Raw genomic sequence first — 16,751 nt, 5'->3', positions numbered from 1 at the left:
GATCTTTAGCACAGCGAAATTTATGATATAACAAAGTGTCATGCACCTGTAGAGCTCTCCAAACTGAATGAAAACAAGGTTTAAGAGGCTTAAAGCTAAACTGTGAGCACGTGGTTTACATTTCTTTGTAAGTAAGAAAAAGATCGCCCATCCCTACCTCTTTTGTCTCCTCGGGGTCTGAGTGATCCACAGTGACATACAAATCATTCTGCAGGTATTTCAGTGCACTAAGAGGGTCAGTCTGAGCTTTTTCTTCAAATCTGCAAAGAAGAGACAGAAAACAGGACTAAGTAATACTATTTCTACAAAGAGCAAAACCTATCAAACGAGGCTTAAAATTATCTACTTTTACCCATCACCCGTCGAGTGCAGGATCGCACTCTATTCATCATTATCTGAATCACCAACACACAGCATTAAGCCTTCCCATGAAAACAGCTCAGACGATTCTCAATTCTACAGATGAGGACCCTAAAACTCATGTTCTGTTACTTAACTGCCTTGTATCAACTACCTTACACAGATATTTTATTCCTAATATATTTCCATTACCTTTAACAGGGTATAGCTTGTCAAAGTGAAACAAGTCACACTGAATAGATTCCATCATCTTGGTTTTTTATTTGGGTTATCCACTTGGCTATTTATACAGCAATGGACACCTGTCACCCAAATTTAGAAATTGTCTGAAGATGCAAGGTGTTGAGCCAGTGCATGGAGCACAAAGACCATGTCTGTTACCTGATGTGCACAACATTTTGGTAATAAAAGGTAATTTCTACCAAACATTTGCATCAAATTTCTTAGAATATATCACCATGGTCGAGGGAACTGAAGTACCTTAAATAAGTGTCACCATCCACAACTTGCTCTTCTGTGCTTGACCAGTTTGGCTCTGCTATGGCTAACTGGTACTAAACAGGGCTCTGAGCAACTTGATCTGGGTGAAGATGTCCCTCCTCATTGCAGGGGTTGGACTGGATGAACTTTGAAGGTCCCTTCCCACCCAAACTATTCCATGATTCTACGCTTCTGTAAAAATGGACCCCAATAAATGGGAGCGTGGTACATAAACCCCAACCATCTGCCAGACAAATTGCAGCAACGCTTCCTTCTAATGCAATTTAAGCAAGCAAAAACAAGTAATCCAGAGCTGTCTCTGGAGGCTGTACAGCTGCATTTGCGTACAACTACACGTGGGTTTAATAAGCCTCCCAGATTACTGGGCAAGACCTTTATTTGTTCTTGTAGGTATTCACATCTATTGCATGGTTAATCTGCCAAAAGCCTGATCCAGCCACAGGGACTGCGATTTGAACGCAGCAATTTGCTTGCTGCCTCAGAAGTAAAATACAATCAGTAAAAATTGACCTCCAACTCTTGGCAGAACCTGGTAACAAAGTATTCTCACCAAGAATGCAGAAAGAACTATTTATTGGCTTCAAATAATTTGCTGGGTCTCAAAAGGCTGCCTCGCTGCTGCAATTTCTTGCCTAAGGCAACACCATCAGCTTGATTTTAAAAAGCTGTTGCCCTAAATAGCAAATACAAGGCAGCTCTGAAACATCCAGAGCGCAAGCAGCACCGCGGCGTAGCTGAATTCCATGTGAGATGTTTCAAGTGATTCTGAATGAGAATCTCCGAGGACCTTGGCGTGGTTGAGTCTCAGATGTGCAAAAGCATCCACCCCCCAGACTTCACCAGCATCCTCGTGAGCTGTTACTATCTCCTAGCACCACGTTTAGAAACACAGTCAGTTTCTTTGGGAAGGGACGGTATCAAAACACGTGTTGATGAGGCGCAGAGTGAAAAGGGAATCTAAAACTTCTCCGCACAATAGTCAGATTTTTCTAGTTCTAGAATAACACAGTAAAACCAGAATGAAGTTCTGTAGTTTAGCCCTGCCCTATTGTTTATTATTAAAATATTAAAGTTAAAAATAATCAAGAAACCTGCACACCATCCTATAACCAAAGTAATATCTCACAAAACAGTTTACAATATATTCATGGTTTAGAAACTTCCAAAAAGACACACTGGCAAAGAAAACTGCAGAGCATCTTTTGTTTCCATACCTGTGCTTTCTGATGAGGTATTTGCAGTGTCTTAGCAGGTATTCCTTTGAAGGTCGACAGAGCTTCAGAGACCAGAAATCGTCTAATCTCATCTTTGGAGAGCAGGACTTGCCAGGATTCCCTCCAAATAAATAGTGAACCTAAGCAAAGCAGATCAAAAAGCTGATTGCTTGTGTACATCTGTTAAACAAAGACTATTTACTATGTCAGCATCTTTGGAGAGGTTTATTCCCGAGGGAGAAAACTTTGTCTTTCACACAAGCTGCTCCATCTTATTATTAGCCTTATTTTGTCCCCTAGGAGATGAAGTTCTCTTACACTGCTTACATTAAGGTAATAAAAAAGCTGCACTGTGAGAACATCCCTCTAGCAGATTCCTGAGATATTTATCAACGGAAGTCCACAAACCACGCAATCTCTTTCTTTAGCAAAAACCTATGAGTGTGATAAATCCTTAAGCATGTAAGCTATGAGCAGAAATGAAGGATATGAGCCAATTCTTGAGGCCCTGTTCAAAATACTTGATGCAAATAATACTCAAAGTGATGGATTGCCAACCTCTTCTCAAATGTTGTCCTCAAAGATTCTAAATTCTTGTTGTCATGAGAGGCTAAATTAAGGCATCTCTATCAAGCCCTTCTCTAATTTGGGGATGAGCAGATTATACCCATATAATTGTGAGATGACTCCAGCAATTATTCATTTTCTCTGAAGAAGAAACACTTAAGCTTGTAAGAAGGGCTCAGAAAATAAATGAATTTTGTAGACTAATGCTCTGGTTGCTGAAGCTGCACAACTAAAGCACCACAGGTCAGACTTTTCCTTGACTCAAAGACCATTATCTTCTCCAAAACCAGAGGCCACTGGCAAAGTGAGTGGGAAGTCCTACAGATGATCCAAGTGACAAGCCCAGTCCAGCATAATCCTGGGAAATGACCAACAGGCCTGTGTCCACACACGTCCCATAAACTCTGCAGAGCCTTAATTTGACTTGTTGAGAAAAATACGTGTCAGGAATTGGAAAAGGCTGCCTAGGGAATTGGGCACCGTCCCTGGAGGGGTTTAAAAGACATATAGATGAGGTTCTTAGGGACATGATTTAGTGACAGTGTTGGGTTAATGGTTGGATTCGATGATTCTGAGGGTCTTTTTCAACCAAAATGATTCTATGATTTCCATGGTCCCTGGAAGGGCAGATTTGTCTCACTTGAATACAGCAGCCTAGCTACAAGACACTCAATACACTACCTGGGCACTAAGGAGAGAATTAACTGAGTGAGAGCAAAACAAAAAGCCCAAACTGCAATCCTAAAAAGGACAGATGAAGAAGACAATAACCTTATTTAATATCACAAGTCACAACCATGACTGTGATTCTCTTCAAAAAAAGTTCAAGCAATCCTGAGATGCTGGTCGTGGAAATACTAAATATACCTGAATGAAAAATTCATTTGTGTTGGTCAAGGTAGCTTAAATGAAGTCTTTAACAGCCGTTCTGATATATTCAGGATAAAACACCTTTGAAGTGCAAGGCTAGACTTACAGAGAGAGGTAAGTCTCAAGAAAAGTGGAAGTGTTAAAAAAGGGACTGTTTATATCTTTACTTTTTCTTTTTCTTCCTATCATTTGGCATCACAGACTCCAAACTTGTTGATATTAAACAAGTCACCAAGGGTCTTCAACTACTGCGGTTCAAGAAGTCCAACAGGTCACCTTTCTCTTCCACTGCTTTAAAAATAATCACTCAAAACAATGTATTCTGCATCCCACTGATGTAGGCTCTCCTTATTTATATCAGAGGAGTTTAGAAAGGTCACTTGAACAGAGGTTTCTAAAAATAAGACTCTTCAAAACAAGTACATCAAACAGCTCTTCAGATAAAGCTGGGCAACTGCCATGATTCACCAACCTTCACAGTAACTTATGAAATACTGCTGTGGATTTCATAGTACCTTACACTTAGAACTAAACCCTTAGAAGCAGAACAGTATTTACTGTCCAGCATGTCTGTGATGAAGACAAACAATACAAAAGTTACACCTATTCCCCCTCAAAATCCCCCTTATCCCCAAACTTTTGAGCTAGTTAGGGTTCCCATATTTGATTAACATCCCATAGAATGATGAGACTGAAATATATTTGTCTCTTTCAGTTCAGACTGAAAAAAAACAACATTTAGAAAAACTTTATTTTAATTGCAAAGTATCTGTGAAAGGTTAAGTAAGCATGTCAGAGCAGTTTAAATTCATTGGTTAATGAAGTTTCAGTAACCTAATCCGTGGGTTTGTGCTTTATTGATTAATAGCCACAGAGCCCTAAGTTTGAGTAGTCATGTATGCTACAAACAATTTTAAGTACATTTAAGCATGAACATGACCATTAAAGTCAGTGCTAAAGAGTAACAGTTGCTTCTGATGTGCAGTGCAAAGTAAGGCATCTCTCTTGGAGCAGATCTATACCAGCAATTAGTGCAAAGACACTTTCTCCTAGAAGTGTCGGTAACTGTGACCATTTAGTCACTAACAGGTTGTGAGATTAAGTCCCTGAAAACAATGAACAAAGCTTCAAGTGTTTTTAAGTAGGAGAACAGCTAGGAGCACCTTCCACAACTGTGTACAGGTTTAGTATATCCCACTGTCTGCATTTTGATTTCTTCTAGGACAGAGGTGTCCAACTCATTTTTACCAGGGGCCACATCAACCTTGTGGTTGCCTTCAGAGGACCAAATGTAATTTTAGGACTGTATAAAAGTAGGAAAATAAATAAATGTGAAAATGAGTTTGGCGCCCCTCATCTAGGAGCTATCATGTGTACTTCACATTGACATTTCACCTTATTTCAAAAGCTTGTAACTTAAATGGCAGTAATCCACACATTAACACTATACGAGAAGCTATACTCTTTGTACCATCTTTGAAACAGCAAATACACTGTATGAGCAATAAAATAATAACAAAAACATCACTGTGTTTCTGGATATTCATACCTTGTGCAACTCATCGTACACCAGTTGATGGGCAAACCTTGGGCAGGGCTCCTCTTCCTGAAGGCTTTTACCTGGATTCTCTTTTGCTGCTTGGTCATTCTTATAGACACATGACCTGAAATACAAGGCAGTGAGTAATGATTAGTAATCCCTACAGGAAGCAGAAAAAGTTACTGGAAAGCTCTAAGGTAAAAAATATCAATTTGAACTGCCTGGCATACAACACCAAAAATTTTCTTGTCTGTATGCTGTCCTCTATTTTCCCATCCCCATTCTTAGCTCTACATAGTAACCCATCCAATAATCAGAGGTCATCTTGGCTGACCATAGTCCCCAATCACAACTTCAACAGGAAAAAATATCTAGAAAATTTTATGTCACGAACTTCAGAAATATCTTTGGGTGCTTCATTATTTGCTAGCAGAATTTTCAGAAGAAGTATTTATCATTATGGACAACACCACCTTGGACAAAGTACAGCTACAGACCACAGACTATAGCAAAGCCGGTATTTCAATCGCTGATTTCTAAGCAGACCTTATTTGTAACTGAAAACAACATTTTTATGGAAAAACATTCACATCTTTCGAAGTGATTGGCCCCACATTAGAAGAGACCCTCAATACAACAACGCTGCCAGCTCTGCTCAACCCAGGTTCCAGTATAAATTGGGAAATGACCTGTTAAGAGAGCAGCGTAGGGGAAAGGGACCTGGGGACAGCAGGATGACCATGAGCCAGCACTGGGCCCTTGTGGCCAGGAAGCCAATGGTACCTGGGGTGGATTAGAAGGGGGGTGGTCAGTAGGTCAGAGAGGTTCTCCTGCCCCTCTGCTCTGCGCTGGGGAGACCACACCTGGAATATTGTGTCCAGTTGTGGCCCCTCAGTTCCAGCAGGACAGGGAACTGCTGGAGAGAGTCCAGCGCAGGGCAACAAAGATGCTGAAGGGAGTGGAGCATCTCCCGTGTGAGGAAAGGCTGAGGGAGCTGGGGCTCTGGAGCTGGAGAAGAGGACACTGAGGGGTGACCTCATTCATGTTTACAGATATATAAAGGGTGAGTGTCAGGAGGATGGAGCCAGGCTCTTCTCAGTGACAACCAATGATAAGACAAGGGGTAATGGGTTCAAACTGGAACACAAGAGGTTCCACTTAAATTTGAGAAGAAACTTCTTCCTGGTGAGGGTGGCAGAGCCTGGCCCAGGCTGCCCAGGGAGGTTGTGGAGTCTCCTTCTCTGCAGACATTCCAACCCGCCTGGACACCTTCCTGTGTAACCTCATCTGGGTGTTCCTGCTCCATGGGGGGATTGCACTGGATGAGCTTTCCAGGGCCCTTCCAACCCCTGACATTCTGGGATTCTGTGAACCTGTGATTCTGGAAAGGTACTGATAATCAACAGGAAAAGCTTCTTATAATGGTTTACTTCCCCATATCCCCCCATCTGCCTGCAATAAAGAAATTCATATGATTTCTCTCCCTCATCTGGCTTATTGCCACAGTGTCTCTAAAGACTATGGGAAAAAGGTGCCTCAAGGGATCTGGGTTGTCTTGAGCTTTACCGTTCCACGGTTATAGGAGGTTACAGAGTTACCTGGGAGACAGGATCACGTAGGATTTCTTTCTAAAGAAAGCCAGTGTGGGTGTCAGAAACAGCAACCCTTTCATCGACTTACCAGCTGTTCCTCACAATGTCATAAATCCAGAAGGAATTCCTTACATTCTCTTCCCGCTTCTCCTTGTCTTTACTGAGCCCCGATAAGACGTGGATTTCATTCAGTTCGGGATCAATTGTAGCCCTTTGAGTGAAACCTGTCATTGGAACTGACAAAAAAGAAAAGTTACACACTGAAACAATAAAATAGAGGATACAGGAACGGATTCAAGCATCAGACAAATAGATTTCCCTCCGTCCACAATTCTGGTGCAAGCACAACATTTCACATAACTACCTCTTCATTATTCTAAGATAAAGAACATCTTAAGTTTAACCTCACTACATAGTTTCCCACTTTCCTTCTTTTTAATTGCTTTCATCACTTCATCTCTCATATCCAAACCCAATGGACCGAGTGATTCCCAACTGGTATTTTCTATGAGCTCCCCTCCACAATGATATTATTTACCACAATTTAAAACTGCAGCAGCATATCTCAAAACAGGAGGTGTGTGGAAATCACTATGAAAACCATTTGCTTCTTGCACATGCCCTTCAAAGCAGGGTGAGACAGAGAAGAAACAATATCACCCAGGGGCTGACTCCTTACTAAGGGCAAGTCCAACGCAAACTCTCCAGTTCTCTTCCTATTTATGACCATTGGAAAGTACAAACAACATTGAGAGCCACCGTTTCGTAGGGAAACACACAGGCAGAGCTATTGGGAGACAGCTCAGAAATGAGGATTAAACTGCCTCAAGATAGAGCTGGATGATCCTTGATGAGTGATTTCGTTACTAACTCAACCATAAGAAGCAGCAGATTCCAGAAAGTTTCATTGCAAAAGCCGGGAAACTCAAAAATATTCAAGATGAACTCAAGATTACGCAGCTTACAACCCGCGTTGTTTCCTAGAGGACCAAGATGTCAAGGGAGATTTTTGTATTTTCTAAAGAGTTGTGGTATAATCACCAAACGAGTCTTGTGTTCCACCATCAGATTTAGAAAGATGGTGAAATACTGAGGATTCCAGCAGTTTTCATCATAATTCCCCAGAAAAAAAAAAAAAGGTCAGCAAAAATTTGTTTGGCAGCCCTTTTTGTTTGTTGTATAATTCCCCATTTCCTGCTTCTCTAGGCAACCATCCTTCCAAAATGTATCTGTGAAGAGCACGTGATTTTTGTTTACAGATCCTGTTTGTCTCATTTCTCTTTCTGGGTCAGTTTACAAAGGCTGGTAAAGGGTCCTGGCCTTCGATCAAGATTTTGGCATGAAAAATTCTCAGGACTCGTGTATTTTGCAAAGCTTTCCCTGCAATTAACTGTGAATCGCACGCAGGGCCCAGAAAACAAGCCTTACGCTAATAAACCATTTAATATTGCTGTTAAAGAACACATAAAATGGTATTTTGCAAGCCCGTTCTGTAATAGGTTTTGGTCTCATACTTCAACCTTTTCATTTGGCAGGCCAGGAAAGTAATAAACATCAATTAAACAATTCTGAGCAGCATTTGGTTTTCTACAGTTTAAGCCCCTGTTGAAATGTTCAGCAAAGCCAAAAAAAATCCAAATGTTTCTTAAAAAAAAAAGCGTTTAATTCTTATGTAAAGTAGAAAATCAAATACATTAAGATGGTTCATTCCCAGAGTCCTGTTGACAGAACCCTTCCTTATGGTTTCATGAAAAAGCAGGAAGAAGAGCCTTTGGATCCCTCCAAGTTTCAAAGGAAAATTAATTCAGTTTATAAGCAAATGGGTGGCAGAGGAAAAAGAAAATAAAATAAAAATCAGGGAACAATGCTGGCACAACCACCACATCCCTTGTTTTAGCTACAAACCACAAGGAAGAGGAGACTGAGGGGTGACCTCATTAATGTTTGCAGATATATAAAGGGTGAGTGTCAGGAGGATGGAGCCAGGCTCTTCTCGGTGACAACCAGTGATAGGACAAGGGGTAATGGGTTCAAACTGGAACACAAAAGGTTCCACTTAAATTTGAGAAGAAAATTCTTCACGGTAAGGGTGGCAGAGCCTGGCCCAGGCTGCCCAGGAAGGTTGTGGAGTCTCCTACTCTGGAGGCATTCAAGACCTGCCTGGACACCTTCCTGTGTAACCTCATCCGGGTGTTCCTGCTCCATGGGGGGATTGCACTGGATGAGCTTTTGAGGTCCCTTCCAACCCTTGACATTCTGTGATTCTGTGAAATTTTAACATAAGACAAATGAGGACTGTGAGAGTCACTCAGTAAGGAAATTGAGAACAAAAAGACAATTATAAACTAAACGTTGTTAACTTCTGAAAAGTAACATGTAATGTGTTTGCTTCCATAGTCAGGGACTAAATCATTGACCCAAAACGTGAAAAATATTCAAGGCGTATTTGAGACTCTCCTGCCAGAAATGTCTAAATCTCAATTGGATCAGTAACACTAATGTACATGGAAAATGTCTTTGCAACCCTATCTGCTGCTTTGAACATTCAGGACTACACTGGGTTTCTAGAAAAAAAAGCATGGAAATCTTCAGAGCATTAATACCTCAGGCTCATTGAAATGAAAACTATTATAACCATGAGGAATATGGTTGCTATATTACCATTGATAGCCAAAGCATATGAAAATTGTCTATGGAAGTCCCATCTGTCCTCCTGAAATGTTGGTAAATGAATTTTGTATCTAGTTTATGCTCGATTTCCTGAAGCTTAAATTATTATTTAAATAACGGAAGAGGGAAAAACCAAAGTTCAGCGCCCCTGTTTTTTCGCTCTTGATAAGAACAGGATTTATTCACAGAATCGAATTCAAGCCAAGTAATTTCTGGCTTCCCTGAAAAAAATCAACCTCTACTTCAGAATGCTTGAAATACAGAAAGTCTAGAAAATTAATATATATATCCCAATATTTAGTAAGGGCCTAAGATGAGGAGCAACTTACATAAAGCTCTTTGACCTATCTAAGCAGCTGTGTAGAAACCATATTTAAGTAGTGCCTTAGGCTAGACAGAGTTGACATCTAGTCTTTTGCAGAGGAAGATAGAACTAGAAAGTTAGATGTAATATGATTAAAAAGAAAACAAAAACAAGCATAAGATGACACAAATTTGGTAAACAAGTCCCTGAAAAAATACAGAAAATAAGTCAAGCTACTACACAAGAAGAGGGAGATGCTGTGAATTTTAAAGACAACGTAAATGTCAAAAAAACGTTTACCAAGGATGTCTGATCCTTGACAGAGCAAAAGGGCCACAGAAAATCCTCAAGACTGACAAACGCTTCCACTAGAGGGTAAGAGAGATTCATGGTCTGCAAGCGCAGCGAACTCGCAGCAAGCGCTGGATCTAATTCAAACGACTGCAGTCAGCAAATTAGAGAGGGACACGGGCTGTAAACTTGCGAAAAGTACTGGGGATATTTACTGAACAAAATGTACGTTGGGAAGGGAAATTTAATTCTGCATGGGAGACAAAACCAAACCTGTGACAGTAACTGAGTGCTTAGGATATATACATTTTATTAAAATTTTAAGACTCAGAGCATAAAGTCATAAACAAGGGGTGATGCCAGTGCCCTGCAAGAACAATTATTTGCAATGTAGTGGATCCAAAGGGTGCATAGAGTCTTGAGGATGGCTCCATGGAAGTTCACTTGCATAAATGTAGATTTAAATCAGCTTTGGAGCAAATCTCCACCGCTTTCACATCGTTCAGAGCGCTGTCGGGCCTGGCGATCACTCAGGGCAGCAAGAAGGACATAAAGCAGCGACTGAAGACTCAGCCCTGGTTGTTTTGAACACAGCACCCGCCTGTCGCTATGCGATATTAACTTGGCTCCCACGACAATACTTTACTGATTGAAGAGGAAAAGCTGTAGAGAGACGTTACTAAACACAATCCAATCCCAAAAAGTCTAGTACGTGGTGAATGCTTTTCTTGTGTCCCCGCATTTTTTTCCTCCCCATAATCTTATTAACCAGTCCAGGGTAGAAGGGCAGCAACTAACAGCAAATAAGAGGTCTGAATCCTCTCTCCAAGACTTATAATCTTCATGTATTTTTATATGGCAAAAATGAAAAGCTCACAGCCTCAATATTTGAAAACAATATTCAGCCACACAGGCTTTAAGTTAGCAGCCTATAAACAAGTAATAATTCCTGTGAAACCCTCAATCAGATGCTGTGTAACCCTGTACAGTATAATTTCTATTTACACATAACAGTCCCTACTTACAGGCATTTATTTGATCATAGTGATCATTTCAGCAAGCTGAATGTTTTTTTTGGCTTGTATGTGCGAACAGCTACAGTTGTTTCAAGCACAATGTTGGCTGCTGCCAGCATCTAAGCAAGAAAACAGTTTTTACAACTCACAGGCAAAGCAGTAAATCGGAGTACGCACAGATGTGATTCTCATAGAACTAGATGGAAGTCCGGAAATTAAATAGCATCACTCTCATTTGTGATGATAGTACAGCATGTATTTAAACATGCTTTGAAACACAGCATTGGCAAAACAATGATACAAAACTTGCAGTCTACAGACCACTCCTGAAGGATAATTAAGCAAGTTCATCGACAACCTTTTAGTGCCACCTAAGATACAAAATTCTCCGAAGACATTACTGTTAATTCCCCCAAAAGTGACTTGCAAGTATCCTCCCTTCTTGTGATGCCTTGTGAGTAACAGAATAGGAGAAAGCTACATCCCATGGATATTGTTCTTTGCCAGAACCTGGCACCACCCTGATGAAGTAATTTTAAAAAGTGGTAACTCAGCAAGTTACTCCATAGCGCTACTTGTAAACCCTATAAAACCAAAGCAGCACCTCCCCTGAACTTTAATGGAGCGAAGCTTGATGAGTGATAGAGTTTGCATGCAGGCCAGCTGTTGACACAGCAAGATAATGATTATCCTCTTGGATTTTTCATGATGAGGCTGCGTTTGGCAGTCAGCCGAGGAACAACTAAGGAGACCATTTGAACAGTTTGGTTGTCATGTTGAAAAAGCAACAACCCGATATCCAACAGTTCTTTCCCAAAGCTAAATGAGATTTTGGAAAAAGCAGGTCAGCTAGTGAATCTGAATGGAATTCTGCTGCTATGCCATCTTTGCAAAGTATCCTTAGGATTTGGTGGCCGCCTGCTCTTCTCAACATCAAAGTATTTTTGAGATTGGTCTGAGAAGCACCTCACAAGATGAAAAGCACATAAGGTCCCTCTCAAAAATAAAGCGCTTCCACGGGAAGGGACACACTGGCCCCTGGCAAGATAGACCTTAAACTGAACAAAAGGCAAAACACATCAGGTGTCTCAAAGACAATCAAAATGGGATGTTTGGACTGCTTGTCTGAGTTGGATCCTGGCCATGTTGGGCTAGCTGTGCTTTCTATTTTAATTGCTCTTTTGCTGACAACGTCTTGTTTTAAATCAGGGTTTCCCAGCCAGCGCTGTGCCGCCTCTGTCCGTGGTCCTTACCCACCAACCCTCCCGTCCATCAGGTGTGCAGTTCTGTATCCAGAACCAGAACCAGCAAGAGACCTGGGAACTACACTGGTGGCTGAAAAATATCACCAGTTTGCCCACGAGAAATAACTCATCATAAAAAATGAGCCACAATAACGTTTAAGGCTGGTTCTCATTTGACTTCGGAAGTTACTCAATGCCAAGGGATGTAAGATGAGGTTAATGCTCTTGCAGAAGGAACTTCTCACTCTACCCAACAGCTATGATGCACAACCTGAGTCAGGGCCAAAGAGGATTATCACAGAAACGTTGACCACGAGTGTTCTCATGAGCTCCCTCAGACCTGAAATCACTGTCCATGATTAGTCATGGATTGTGTGCTAAGCCCGTCAGGCAAGTTGTTGGTCACAGAATCTTGGGATGGCTGGGGTTGGAAGGGACCTCAGGAGGTCATTCAGTCCAACCCACCTGCTAACGCAGGGTCACCAGAGCAGATCACACAGGAAGGTGTCCAGGTGGATTTGAATATTTCCAGAAGAGACTTCACAACCTCTCTGGGCAGCCTGGGCCAGGCTCTGGCACCTCAAAGGAAACAAGTTTCTCCTCATATTCAGATGGAACCTCCTGTGCTTTAGTCTGTGCCCATTGCCCCTCATCCTGTCATTGGGCACCACTGAACAGAGTCTGGTCCATCCTCTGACACCCACCCTGGAGATACTTATAATCATTGATAAGATCCCCTCTCAGCTTCTCTTCTCCAGCTGAACAGCCCCAGCTCTCTCAGTCTCTTCTCATCAGAAAGATGCTCCAGACCCCTCAGCAACTTTGTGGCCACCACTGCACTCTCTCCAGTAATTCTTTGTCCTTATTAAACTGGGAAGCCCAGACCTGGACAGAGAACTCCAGATGTGGCCTCACGAGGGCAGAGTAGATGGCATTTTGAATACATCTGATACTGGTTGCACCTCTAGACCACGTATATGCTTCAGTGATACACTGGCATATATATGCATGTTGGGTTGGGTTTTTTGTTGTTGTTGGCTGTGTGTTGTTTTGGGGTGGATTTTTTTAAGTAATTAAAAGTATATGACTGCTCCATCAACATACATATTTCTGCTTCTCCTCCAGCCACTGCTTGTACTCAACTGGACTACACTTCCCCCAACTTGTACCACCACTGCCTCTCTTCACATCCAACTCTATCACAGCTACATTTATTTTCCTCAGTCCCATTTTGTCCATTCTCTAGCTGAACTAACAAATCTCTTGCTGCTAGCACTTATGTAGCCACAAAGTAACCATCCCTAAAGGCCTCATTTCACTGTAGTGCCCTTCTTTACGGCAAAGAGAAAACAAGTTTTTTGATGCAATGCGTTGGAGAACGCAATCGTGTTCACTGGCAGATTCACCACAGATGAAGAGCTGCAGGATTTACTCATGTTCAAAGCAGATCGAGTCAGGAGACATTTTCAGTAGGCAAATCTGTGTGCAAATCTTGTAGAAATTATACCTTGGTAAACTCTGAACTCTTCCCCAAAATGAAACAATAATACATCTAGACTCGATACAGTTATTAGCCTTTACTCCAAATTAAGAAACTACAAGTGATATTTTCATCTAATGTTCTCTCAAACACAATCTATACAAGGAATTGGTTTCAGGATCAACATCAAAAGCACAACCGAAAGCAAAGAAACACCAAACAGCATAAATATCTCATATCCAGAAAATGAGAGCAGCAAAACCAACATACTGTCACCATAGCTTTCTAGCACTGCAACAACTCCATATTACTGATAATCCTTAACTATCCGTTTTACTACTTTAAAAAAAATCTTCTCACTACTCTAACAAAAAAATTTAAACAAATGCACAATTAAGTTCTTTTGGAAAGGGTAAAAATCAAAATAGCTCATCTAAGAATAGAACTGAATGCCACATGCGAGCCAGGAACAAAATGTAATCATGGGACTTTACAGGAACATTTAGGTCAGGCATCCTCAACTTGACTCATCACACCGAGCAGCTTAAAACCTCACAGCGCCCAGTCAGGGAATCGCTTTGTTCATACAGATCACAATGGTATATCACCACCTAACAAGAGCACAATAAAGACTTGCTTTTTGGGGTGAAAATAGTGCTGCCAGCATTTGCTGTCTGAATGTAACAGGCATTTTGTTCTCTTCCTGTTAAAACGCAAATAATCCTCGCATTTTGTTTCAAAAGCAAGGGAAACGTTGAAATCTGTTTACCCTCCCCACACAGGAGAACAGTAAACTGAAAAGCTACTTGTGAATTATTTCCAATGAGTCACTTACTTACAAGATCTGCTATTCACCACCTTGAGGCCTGTGGGAATGGGGAGGAGGGCTACATATTAGAGTCTCATTTGCTTAACCAAACCCTTGCAGTTGCTGAGAAGAGGCTCAGTGTCTTCTCCAGACATAAGGCAAGCTCTGTATCCTTAAATCTTACACGGACACAGGTATCAGCTATAAAGCCGCATATTTTAAAGCTTCCAGCTATAAAGAAATGTAGTTTTGAAACAGCAAAATGGTAGGACGCTAGCAATTTCATAAGGGGAAAAGAAAATCAATTCTTTAAATGCTCTAAGGACAACTAACGGTGCGTGGGTGTGTGTAGAGCAGCATCAGGCAACATGCAGGCACCTTAATAAAGGAGATTGTCAACAATACAAGCTGGTTCTTTCTTGGAAGCACTTAAGTAAATAAACAACTCCAGAGAATAGGAGCTCAGGTACTCATTCTCCTTCATTGGCATAACTAAATTAACGAGCAAACAATAACTTAGACCCATCAATAATTCACTTCGAAAGTTAAGCAAAATTATTTGCTAAAAATTAAGCTTGATCGAAATAAGGCGGGCAGCCTAAATTCAAGATAAATAGCTTCCTGGGATTTTGGTAACTGGAAGAAGTGCAAACAAGATCGGGGCTAAATATACATAATATGAGAAATATTCATAACTTTTCTCCTCTAGTGGTACACGCTGCAACACAACTTTCCACTTCTGAGCTGGATGCCAAAAATCAGGATATTTACAAGACAGGAAAACGATGTGCTTATACATGCAGAAATCCTTTTTGAAAGAAAAGGACATTCTTTATATCATTTGAGGAGAAGAGGTATAAAATCAGTTCTTTATGGCTGTGTTACAACACCTTTTCAGTGTTTTTAAAGGTTTCTGCCATACAGAACAATATCCTGTATATATAACTCCAATAGTATGAACCAAACAGGACTGAAGTCTTGCTCCTACTTTTTTTTTTGCCCCTCCCTGATAATGAATTATGATAATGAATTAACAGGACAACTGGCTTCATCTTTCTTGTCAGCTCCTGCCAGGCAAGATAGAGTCCCTCTACTCCAATTCTACATCTCTGAGCATCTTCCCGCCTTTCTGCATCTCAAACCAAGCAGATTATTTCTACTTTATGGCGTCTTTCACTTGATGAAAACTATAAAAATGCTTTCTCTTTCATTGGTTTAAAGAAAACTATATTGTCGGCCTTTTTTTCTTTTTGCCTTTGATGAATTTTCAAATGAGATGTTTTAAGAACTTATTTTGCTGATTTCTTTTTTCCTTTTAAGGGGCTATGTGGTTCCATGCATCAATTATTTGTATTATGCTGAAGATGGTGAGTGTCAAATGACAGGAAGGACAAAAGAGCTGGCTTAAGTTTAAGCTATATACTGTGGAGTTGACTTGGGTGCATAGGGCTAGTTAAGGATGCAAACCTGATACCACAGGACACTGACACTGGCCTTTCACCTACTTAACAATATATTTAAAGAAATGAATATGTAGTTACACTCTTACCCATCCCTGAATCTTTCTTGGTGCCATCTGATATGATGTCCACGTGATCGCTATCCACATCATAACTGAAGAAGTCATTCAAGTAAGTCTTCGATCTCTGGCCACCAAATACATATAAGCAGCGATTTTTCTAGAATGGAGAAAAACAATGTGTCTTTATGAAGCTCAAGAAATTACACTGATCAACTGTGATCACTAACATAAACATCAAGGAATCAAAGATTAATAGATATGTTTCTTCTAAGCTTAAATTCATGCTTTAACTATCAGATCCACCAATCTTTATCTGCTAAATATCTTTTACCTCCATCTTTGCAAAGATGCACAGGGAACAATTATGCAGAACAGTTTATCATTGTCAAACTCAATAAGAACTTGAGAATTCACGACTGGATTCTCAATCTTCTTGATTCTTGAATTAAGGTTTTCTCAGTTTCAAGAACTAAACCATTAAGGCCCCGCAGCCTCTTAAAAATGCAATTATAAAGACTTCGTTTTCACAATCTACATGAAACCACAAACATGGATCTGACACAGAGTTTCAGCTCGAGTGACCAGGCAGATTTTAGGCAGTTAACTAGTGTAGCTTTGCCAGATGAAGCTATAACTTCAGAACATTAGAAGAACAATACATTTTTCAAGTTTAATATTAAAAAAATAACAGCATTCACATCTAAAACCCATTAGATCGTAACTTCGCTGTTAAAAAAATACTCAGAAAAGAACAAAAGAAACTGTAAGATAA

At 40.6% G+C, this 16,751-nt stretch overlaps 1 protein-coding gene across 5 annotated transcripts in view; it reads right to left on the bottom strand.

Annotated features, from left to right (window-relative positions):
• MKLN1 (muskelin 1) overlaps window positions 1-16,751 on the bottom strand; it is a 106,194-nt gene that overhangs the window by 13,197 nt on the left and 76,246 nt on the right. For all 5 annotated transcript variants that reach the window (XM_065049314.1, XM_065049316.1, XM_005504098.3 and 2 more), the window contains 5 exons: window positions 16,007-16,136; window positions 6,733-6,880; window positions 5,062-5,176; window positions 2,076-2,215; window positions 158-260 (listed from right to left, as the gene is read on the bottom strand). In XM_065049314.1, coding sequence (XP_064905386.1) covers window positions 158-260; window positions 2,076-2,215; window positions 5,062-5,176; window positions 6,733-6,880; window positions 16,007-16,136 — 636 coding nt within the window. The remainder of the gene's footprint in view (window positions 1-157; window positions 261-2,075; window positions 2,216-5,061; window positions 5,177-6,732; window positions 6,881-16,006; window positions 16,137-16,751) is intronic.

This window comes from Columba livia, chromosome 1 (genome assembly GCF_036013475.1).
Source record: "Columba livia isolate bColLiv1 breed racing homer chromosome 1, bColLiv1.pat.W.v2, whole genome shotgun sequence".
In the NCBI taxonomy this organism is placed as follows: Eukaryota; Metazoa; Chordata; class Aves; order Columbiformes; family Columbidae; genus Columba; species Columba livia.
This window is presented reverse-complemented; position numbering and strand designations above follow the sequence as displayed.